Source organism: Dipodomys spectabilis, unplaced genomic scaffold (genome assembly GCF_019054845.1).
Source record: "Dipodomys spectabilis isolate Male_0828 unplaced genomic scaffold, ASM1905484v1 ptg000108l, whole genome shotgun sequence".
Lineage (NCBI taxonomy): Eukaryota > Metazoa > Chordata > Mammalia > Rodentia > Heteromyidae > Dipodomys > Dipodomys spectabilis.
In genome coordinates this window covers 13,925,937-13,936,397 of record NW_024870785.1, presented here as the reverse complement: position 1 = coordinate 13,936,397, position 10,461 = coordinate 13,925,937, and the positions used below count along the sequence as shown (strand labels likewise).

Genomic DNA, 10,461 nt, shown 5'->3' with positions numbered 1-10,461 from the left:
CTTCCTAAAAAAGGAGGGAACCAATTCTTCTTAACTCATATTCGGTGTCTGAAACAACCAAGTATTACACCGAAAGACATGTAATAAATGCCATTTAATAGAGGTAAAAATAAGGAAAAAGCAAAATTACCTGCTTTCATTTGACTTAAAGGAAAAAAAAACTCACCAATGTGCTTTACTACATACTAAAATACCAGACAAGTGCACAACATACTGCAAAACTTTAATACAATGTGGTTAAACACAATACTTGGATATTAAACTTTTCAAACACATAAAAATCATCTTCTGAAAGATCAATGGGCTTTCTATTGTAGCTACCTTTGTGTAACTTTATGAAATTTTCCCCTCAAGGTCTGACACTGATCTTGATACTTGTTAGGAAGTCTGATGTAAGATAATAGCATCTCGACAGTGGGAGGCTTAGATTATTCCAGTGCCCATCTTCAGAATCCATCATCAGAGGACTGCCCGGCATCTTCATCCTTTACTTCTCGGTATTTCCCCAAACACTCTCCTTCTGGATTATAGTTCTGCATTTTAATGTTCAGTCTTTCAGCTAATTTTTGTGCTGCGAGCTTCGCTTGCATCTCCTTTAAAAAAAAAAAAAAGAAAGAAAGATAGAAAAAAGCAAGGGCCCAAGTTACACATTCAAATCCTTTTCCTTTCAATGGGAAAAAAAAAGGTGAGATAAAGGAGTGTCACCCCCACTTGCAATACAAAGGGGCTGACAGTTATGTCCTAGCAGAGACACAGGGCAAAGCCTGGCTATCCTGGAATAACCTACCTCTGCGCAAGAAAAGGATCCATCAGCTCAGCAAATGACAGCACAGATATACTAAGTATGTGGGCGCATGCATGTATACACACATACCATTATGCACACACAAGACAACCTGACCTACGTGGAAAATCACTAGATTTCTCCAAATAACAAAAACCTTCCTTCTGAGTTAAGTCAAGGTCTCTAGGTTTTGGAGTTAGACATTAGTATAACATGCCAAGTTCCCATCTCCAAATGAAAGTCAGAAATTAATAACAAAAACTCCAAGTGAAATTCACAGTGGCAGCGTGCTTCTCCACACTGTCCCCCACATCCGTGACTGCCATCGTACCTCACCCTTCAAGCTGCAGATACTAAAGGCAGATCGAGGTGGGGCTCCTGTTATTACTGTGCCAAGGAAGCCAATTTCAGGCTGAAGAGTCAATTCAATCTAAATATGTCTTAGGCAGGCATTTCAGATCTCAGAGACAACTTAGAAAGCATTTCTTTGATAACACAGTGATAATTAGCAGTAATTTTAATATGCTGAAAGAAAACTGGCTATGGGGGGTAGAGTGGGGAGACTACCTTAAAAATGCCAGTTGAGCTTTTATAAAAAGCCATTGTCAGACTGACAAATTAGCTGGTGCATGGTACCTGCCTAAAATCTATCTAGCTGAGCAATGTGGATAGAGATCAGCATGTTGTCTTCTTGGAGACTCACAGTTACTAAGTTTATTTAATCTCTACTCCCCCTAGAGTTCTCACACTTAATTTTTGTTCCCTCCTACTAATCTGCACATGGGCTTTGTCAATATACATGTTGAAAATTCAATTCAAAGCACATGGATCTTTGGAGAGGGTACTGTATAAATGTGATTAACATGCCTAAGGTAGGAGCTGCTCTCCCCACAGCTCACAAATTATGCTCTGAAGCACAGAGCCCATGTCTGCAGTAACACAACACTGTCTTCCCACCCTCCTGCACTGCCTCTTTTGGAACCACATTCCCCTGATTCTCTTGGCAGAACTCTGAATTAAGACTGCACCTGAGAAGCTGATACACAGGTTTCAAAAAGTACAAGAATAACTGTTGCTTCTACTATCTCAGCAGGAGCAGGCAGATAATGTGAAAGTAAGCAATCAGTTCCCACATTTCCTGATAAATCGCTACACCAATGTTGCATATATACAGCTGTAACTGCCTCCATGGCTGCCTGTTGTTCTAACTTTGTGACACTGAAAATCAGTGGCACATTGTCTCAGGGCCTGACTTCAGTGAACCATTTCTCTAGCACCAGTTCCCTTCTAGTAAATCCTTTCCTCCTTGAGCTACCTGGAGTAAATATCAGCTCATAAAGTAGCATGAAACAAAGCCAAGAAAAGCAGAATAAATACCTCATAATTCTGTTTCTGCTGTTTCTGAAGAGCCAAAGACTCCTCTATGGAGAGCAGCTGTGTAGGCAAATGGTGAAGTGGTAGGAGTCTCGCGGCAGTGATGTCATCAAGATGCTGCTTATCCCTGCGCCGCCGCTCCTCTGAGGAAACAGGCGGCTCTCCCCTCTGACAATGACCAGTTGAGTCATTTTTCTGTGATGGCAACCTAGAGGGAAACAGACTATCAGACTATTTTCCTTTTACATACACAATCAAACACTCGGTCATTCTTCTTATAGATGTAGTCAGTCGCATGCAAACAAAAATGGCTTTTAATCCTAACATGTAATTCTCCTACAAAGGTTGTGATAAATAGTAAGCAGTTTATTCATATTCATATGGTAACATGGGTGGTGTTCAGTTATACAAACTTCTGCTCTTTCATCTTTTCTTTTCCTTCTCTCACCTTATACTTGAACTGAAGCTATTTCCCCTGCTTCCTGCCGTCCCCCCCCCCCCCCCCCCCAGTAAATCCAGTCATAGATCATCTATAAAAGAACTTACTGTCCAGTGGAGGGAAATAAACATTTCCCTGTTTATAAACAGTTTCAGTATAACATATCACAGGTACTAGGGTAGGGGGTTAAACTTTAGACACTTTAGCTGGGTACTGGTGGCTCATGCCTGTAATCCTAGCTACTCAGGAGGCTGAGATCTGAGGATCACGGTTCAAGGCCAGCCCAGGCAAGAAAGTCCGTGAGACTCTTATCTCTAATAAACCTCTAGAAAACCAGAAGTGGCGCTGTGTCTCAAGCGGTAGAATGCTGGCCTTGAGCTGAAGAGCTGAGGGACAGGGCCCAGGCCCAGAGTTTAAGCCCCACAACTGACAAAAAAACAAAACAAAGAAAAAAAAACTTTAGATAAATATTCTGCACCCAAGGTATAAATCCTAGGTCCTTCTCTAGCCCCTAATCTCTGTGAGGAGTAAAATTTTCATATCACTGTGTCACCACAGCTCTGCCCCTTACTTGTCAGTTTGCAGACACTTTATGCTGAGTCTACCAGCTCCTGCAATGCTTTTCTCTGAACTTATGGATTCATCAAAGGGTGAGCTGTACACTAGCAAATGGTGCTGAAAACAACAACCCATTAACACATTCTCCCTCCAACTCTGTTTATTAGAAAATGTTGGCTAAGCATCCTGAGTTTAATACTCCCCATCTGCTATTTAAAACTTCTCTCAATTATATAGTTTAAAAACTAATGTTATTTTTCAAAAGGAATCCTCCACTTCAGCCAGTTTGGTCTAAATATTCCCAGAATGTTTTCTGGTCTAAGTATTCCCAGAATGTTTTCTATCTCCAAATAGTGCTTACACAGACTCCCTCAACTTAAAGCATTCTTCCAACTTTTTGAGTTTCACACATACTTATAATAGGTCTGTTTCAAATGACACTTACACGTTGGTTTTAAATTTATGTGGCAGGGACACTGGGTTTTGAGCTCGCATTTCTAGCACTTCCATGTAATGAGGCTTCTTAGGAGTCCCACTGCAAAGGTCTGTTGAGTTTTCAGCACTCAGTTTTTCTTCTGAATGGTGTTCACCTTGATCTGCAAGTGTGATTCTTTTTAACCTGTCAATAAACAGGTTGTCAAGGCTGCAGGAGATGTCGTCTCGATCTGAAGCACAATGCTGGGAGAGATGCTCAATAGATTCAGATGAGGAAGATCCCTTGGCTCTGCTGTTGGAAGCTGGGCCCTTGCTCACCGTGTACTCAGCCTCTGGAGTGTCTTCATTGTCTTTGTGAGCAGGATGCACAAGTCCCTGCTTTTCTGAGGTTGTTTTAGATGACTTGATGCTATCCACAGGGGAACAGCCAGGAACTGGTGATGAAGTATCAAGTATCTGGTCAGAATTCTGGGGCTTATCTACATCCACATCAACTCCTGAAATTGCATTTTGCCTTAGCTTATAGTCTAAACTAATAGGATGAAACAGTTCACTTTTTCCTCTAACCTCTTCACGTTCTGCAATGGCAGCTTTCAGTTTGGCAACAGTGCCAAAGATCTTTTTACCTTTGTCGGGCAATCTGCAAATGAATTTTCTGTCAAATGGAAAAACATATAAACACATTAGAACCATTTTATTTATAAAACTTCAGACATAACATTTAAAAGGCACAATATTTTCCTCTGAAAGATGGTCCCAAAAATATAACACTTTTTGAGATGTGATCTCCAAGACCCAGGAGGTTGAAGAATGGGTCCTTAAGGCTAAATTTCATAATTTCAAGATAGTATTGCCATTGGTCCCTTAGATTCAAATGGGCACAGTGGAATTTTCCAGAGGTTTCATAATATGACATCATTGTTCTGAAATGAAACATAGATTTGTATATTTTTGTGTTTTAAAGACATCTCCGTTGTTCCTGATTAGTGAGTAACTTTTGCTAGATAAAACAAGAAAAAGTTAATTTACTGCTATGTTAACAACATAGCTCATAAACTGAAAACACTGGTCTCTACTTAGGAACCCTCCCATGAAGTGTTTGTTCCTTTTGCTGAATAACAGAAATTCTTTTTCTAATTCTTTCTTTAGTTATATAAGTGGATAGTGAAGTTTACACTTTAGGCCCAGTATTCTTTTTCTGACACTACATCCACTAAATCCAGCAATTTCAACATATTAACACCTCTTTGCCACTGAGATCCTTTCTTTCCCCAGCCTTTTTCTCCTGAGTCTTAGGCTCATGTCTACAGCTTTTAATGATTCAGTTTTTCGCGAACCAAATGTCTAGCTTTCTCTCCCCTCAGCAGAGCATACCATACTTAAAACCAACCTTAAATAAATCCCTCTCACAACTCCACATTTTCTATTTTTGTTAGTGCTTCTCCATACAAATCAGAAATCTATAGCCATGTCTGTTAACTATAGATTCAAACTCTTCCACTTGTCACACTTCCACAATTCTACCTTTCCAGTTCACCCCTCTTCACAGTCTTTTTGTTGAAAACCTCTCTGAAAATATCCTGATGTCTTCTGCTTCTTACTCCTTCAAAACATCCTGCATCAAGCCATTATATAAAGCTGCTTAAGGGAAAAACACCCTCCTATTGCTCCCTTGCTTAAAATCCAGTCTACCTGCTGAATGAGAGTGCAACTTCGTGTTGCCTAATAAATCACTTGTTATATCCTATGCCTCCATTAAGAATATCTACTGTGCTGGGAAGGTGACTCAGTGGGTAAGAGTACTTGCCTTGCGTGCATGAGGCCCTGGGTCCGATTCCTCAGCACCACATAAACAGAAAAAGCCGGAAGTGGCGCTGTGGCTCAAGTGGTAGAGCACTAGCCTTGAGTTGAAATGCTGAGGGACAGCACCCAGGCCCAGAGTTCAGGCCCCATGACCGACCAATCAATAAATAAACCTAGAATCTAGGTTCCATTGAGTACATATGGGCTGGGATCATGGTTTTGTGGTAGTGTTTGCCTAGTATGCAGGAGCCCCTGGGTTCCATTCCTTGGTAACACATAAACAAAGTCATTAAATGCTTTTTTAAAGGTACATATAGAAACCAGGTGCTGGTTGGCTCACACCTGTAATCCTAGCTATTCAGGAGGCTGAGATATGAGGATCCAGGTTCCAAGCCAGCCTGGTGAGGAAAGTCATGCGACTCTTAATCTCCAATTACCCCCCAATAGGCTGAAAATGGAGCTGTGGCTCAACTGGTAGAGCGCTACTTTTGAGCAACACACCTTAGGGAAAGTGCTCAGGCTTTGATTTCAAGCCCCAGGACAGACACCCACCAAAAAAAAAAAAAAAAAAGAAGATAAAAAGAAAAAAAGAGTAGCTCTAGAGAGATCGAGGTCCATTAAGAGTAGATCTAGAGAGCCAGTGGCTTGGTGCGTGTGATCCTACCCAGAAGGCTGAGATGTGAGGATCCTGGTTCAAGGCCAGCCCAGGCAGGAAAAGTCCACGAGACTCCTCATCCTCCAAACGACCACCAAAAAAAAAAAAAAAAGCCAGAAACGGAGGTGTGGCTCAAGTGGACAAGCTTGAGCAAACGCTCAGGAACAGCGCGTCCAACGTCCTGAGTTCAAGCCGCCTTCCGCCCTCCACAGACCCGCACGCAAACGCGCGCGCGCACACGCCAAGAGTCTGTGCGGACCCAGTAAGGGCAGATGTACGGACCTGGGTCCATTTAGACACGACAACTGTCAACACGTTTTGGCGAAGGGGACAGAGATGTGCCAAGGGGTGGAGGACATGGCCGAGCTGATGGAATATCCCCCCCCCCCCCCGGCGGCAGCGCCCGCCCGCCCGCCCTCCGGGCACCGTCCCCACGCGGCCGGCGCGGGGCTCGGCTGGGCCGCTGCAGGCCGCGCCGTGGCCCGCGGGGCGGCCGGGGATCCACCGGGGGCCAAGGTGACCTTCTAGGCCGGGGGGGGGGGGGGGGGAGACGGGGAAAGGCAGCGCCCGGGCAGCCCGGCGCCGACTCGGGGCAGGGGAGGAGACGGGCTGGGGGGGGGGGGGGACCCCGCGGCTTACTCGTTGCGCAAAAGTCTCTCCTGGCGCCTCAACATCTCCCGCAGCTCCGTCAAACTCCGCGGCCCCAAGTCCTCGGGAGCTGGGGGCTCGAAGCCGCGGGGCAGCGAGGACATTCTGCGGGACCTGAGGTCGGCGAGGCGGCGGCGGCGGGCAGTCGGCTTCCTCCTCGGCAGGCCCCACGGCGGGTGCGGGATCCGCGGCCGGAGGCGACTCCGGGGCACGGGCGGGAGTCGCCATTTTCCCGGAAGAACAGCTCTTCTTCGAGTCGAATCGAGCTTTATTGAAACGCCGGAAGTAGACACCGACTGGGGCGAAGGGGACGCCCGGAGGCGCGCCCAGGGGCGGAAGTTGCGTCAGGTGACGTAAGCGGCGCGGTTTGGCGCGCGCGTTTCTCGGCGCTGGGGCGCTCGTGCGGCCGCCGGCCGTCCGCCTCGCTTGAGGCGCGCCCGCGTGTGGTGGCATAATAACCCCCGGGGAACGCCGAGGTAAGAGAATATCGAGTTCGAGGCCAGCCTGGGCTGCCACAACCATGTCTCAAAGATATACATAGACATATACATATATAGCTATGTGGATATATATATATATATATATATGTGGATATTGAGTGCTTTTGTGACCTAATCTAGCAAAAGTGAACTGAGAATTCAAGCTTTGTTATGATACTTGCAGAGTGGTGGAAGGAGACATTGCTCCAAAAAATTGAACAATTAAAAATCGTAAAATTGGCCCAGTGGCTCACGCCTGTCCTCCTAGCTACTCAGGAGGCTGAGATCTGAGGATCGCGGTTCAAAGCCAGCCCAGGCAGGAAAGTCCGTGAGACTCCTATCTCCAATAAACCACTCAGAAAATCAGAAGTGGCGCTGTGGCTCAAGTGGTAGAGCACTTGCCTGGAGATGAAGAGCTGAGGGACAGCGCCCAGGCCCAGAGTTCAAGCCCCATGACTGAAAAAATAATAATAAATAAAATAAAATAAAATTAGACGGGTACTTTGGGTGGTGGGGAGCCCTCCGAGGAGTGAAACTAAAGTTAAAAAAAATCTAAAGAATGAAAGCCTGGTGCTGGTGGCTCACACCCATACTCCTAGCTACTCTGAAGTCTGATGTCTGAGGGTAGAGGTTCAAAGCTAGCCTTGGCAGGAAAGTCTGTAAGTCTCCTACCAGTTAGCCAGCAAAAGACAGCTGTGGCTCAAGTGGTAGAGTGCTAGCCTTGAGCAAATGAAAAAGCTCAGCGACAGTGCCCAGGCCCTGAGTTTAAGCTCCAGTACTGGCAATTACACACACACACACACACACACACACACACACACACACGAGGAGTTAGCTATTACTGAAATAAGGTAAATTACAGAGTAGGATTTGAGAGACTGGACTATGTGACCTGATGCCCCAGACTTTAGTGATGTTCCTTTTTTTTTTTTTTTTTTTTTGTCTGTCAGTGGGACCTGAACTCTGGGCCTGGGCGCTGTCTCTCAGCTCTTCAGCTCAATGCTAGCGCTCTACCACTTAAGCCACAGCACCACGCCTGGCTTTTTCTGCTTATGTGGTGCTGAGGAATCAAACCCAGGGCATCATGCATGCAAGGCAAACACCCTACCACTGAGCCACCTTCCCAGCCTTTTAGTGATGTTCTTTAAAGTTGGAAGGTTCCTTAGGGCCCATCAGTGTTTCATACCAGAGATTCAGTGGAGCAGGACTTTGATTTGAGGCACTGTCTCAGGCACTACAGGACATGAGATGTCTGGCTTCTGCCACAACTAGCTGCTGTATCAGTCCAAACTCATTGTAACAAGGGAAAATATCCCCTCTTCTCCATTTCCAAAGTCTCACAGGAGATATGTTAGTGGGGTGGTGTTCAACAAGCAGTCTTTCATAATTCACTGTTTCATCAGTAAACAGAGACACTAAAATGAAAATGAATTGGGGGAGGGGAGGCAGTAAGAGATAGTAGCACCTTGCCTTCTTGCTTTCTTGCTTTCTTTCTTTCTGTCAGTCGTGGGGCCTGAACTCTAGGCCTGGGCGCTGTCCCTCAGCTCTTTAGCTCAAGGCTAACGCTCTATCTCTTGAGCCATAGATAGGGCCACTTTCAGCTTTTTCTGCTTATGCGGTGCTGAGGAATCGAACCCAGGGCCTCATGCATGCAAGGCAAGCACTTACCACTGAGCCAACTTCCCTGCCTCTGATAGCACATTTCTTTTTTTTTTTTTTTTGGGGGGGGTCCGGTCGTGGGGCCTGAACTCTGGGCCTGGGTGCTGTCCTTCAGCTCTTCAGGTCAAGCCTAGCGCTCTACCACTTGAGCCACAGCGCCACTTCCGGCTTTTTTCTTTTTGTTTATGTGGTGCTGAGGAATCGAACCCAGGGCCTTGAGCATGCAAGGCAAGCGCTCTACCACTGAGCCACCTTCCCAGCCCTGATAGCACATTTCTAACCATAATGTTCAGCTGCTCTTTCTACTCCATCTATTTGAAAATCTTCACTTTAGTTCCAACTGTATAAAATTGTTGAAAATGTTTATTTCTGATTAAGAAGGGAAAGGCATACTGGATGCCATTGGTTTACACTACTGGCATCTAGCTACTCAGGGGGCTGAAATCTGAGAATTACAGTTCAAAGCTACCCTAGACAGGAAAGTTCCCATAAGACACTTATCTCCAAATAACCAGTGAAAAGTTGGAACTGAAGGGGTGGCTCAAGTAGTAGAGCACCAGCCCTTCAGCAAACAGCTCAAGAGTTCAAGACCCAGTATAATCACAAAAAGTACAAAACACAAAAAAGGAAGATAGAGTAATAAGTACCAAATTCAGCTTTTGCCTTGTTTCCATAGTTCAGCTAAGAAAACTGTCCCAAAGGAAAGAGTAAGAAGAATAAAGAAGCATGACTCTTAATCACCTAGGAAAGTTAGGACAGCTATTACCCCCATAACCACTTCCAATTCTTTGGTACCAAAAATTGAATTGTTCTCAATCTTATGATGTTATATAAACACAGTCAACTCCCTCCAAAGAGACAGAATCTTCAAATAAACTTATAATTGTGGGAGTTGAATTTGGGGCCTGGGTGCTGTCCCCAACAAAACCAAAACAAAACAAAAAACCCACCACCTGACTCAAAAGCCTTATTTCTTAGCTAGGGCTAAAAGATTATTAAAGTCTTCGGAACATTATTTTAAGTATTTTGCTATATGAATCTCATTAGTATAGACCAAGAGTGCATAGGGTGTGGCTTAGGAGTGGCTATGGCTACAGTTTGGCTCTCTGGAGTAATTATAAGTTTGCCAAACTGTAGCCATAGCCACTCCTAAGCCACACTCTATGCACTCTTGGTCTATACTAATGAGATTCTAACAAAATTGTAACATGTGACAGGAAACAATGCTTGTGTTTTGGGGTTTCCCCTGGCACATGTAGGAGATACTAGTTGATAGAATCTACTCTCATATTTTTTTTGTACTGTTCCTCTGTAATCTTTTTGTAAATGAAACATCTCTTGTATATGCAAGTATTAAGCTTCTAATACAAGTATGAACCATAATTACTATGTGGAGATATTTCCGGTGGTGTGGAATAGAATCTTCTATACAACATGGGCATAAGGCCTCAACATATCAGAATACAAATCTGTGTTCTTACCAATATCCATGCACAAATGATCTGGTTCTCAGTAACTAGAAAATGTGCCAAATGAAGAAACTTTCCATTACAACAAAATTACACTTTAAAAAATTGTCAAGGTGATGTACAGAGGGGTTATAGTTACATATGTAATGTAGTGAGTA

General features: G+C 44.5%; 1 protein-coding gene across 1 annotated transcript; it reads right to left on the bottom strand.

Moving 5' to 3' along the window:
- Positions 1-206: 206 nt before the first annotated feature.
- Positions 207-6,942, bottom strand: Polr2m (RNA polymerase II subunit M). Its single transcript, XM_042687458.1, has 4 exons — positions 6,688-6,942; positions 3,601-4,245; positions 2,162-2,366; positions 207-593 (listed from the first exon to the last, which is right to left on the bottom strand). Exons 1-4 carry the CDS (start codon positions 6,798-6,800, stop codon positions 447-449), a joined length of 1,110 nt encoding a protein of 369 aa, XP_042543392.1. The 5' UTR covers positions 6,801-6,942; the 3' UTR covers positions 207-446.
- Between the last annotated feature and the right edge of the window lie 3,519 nt (positions 6,943-10,461).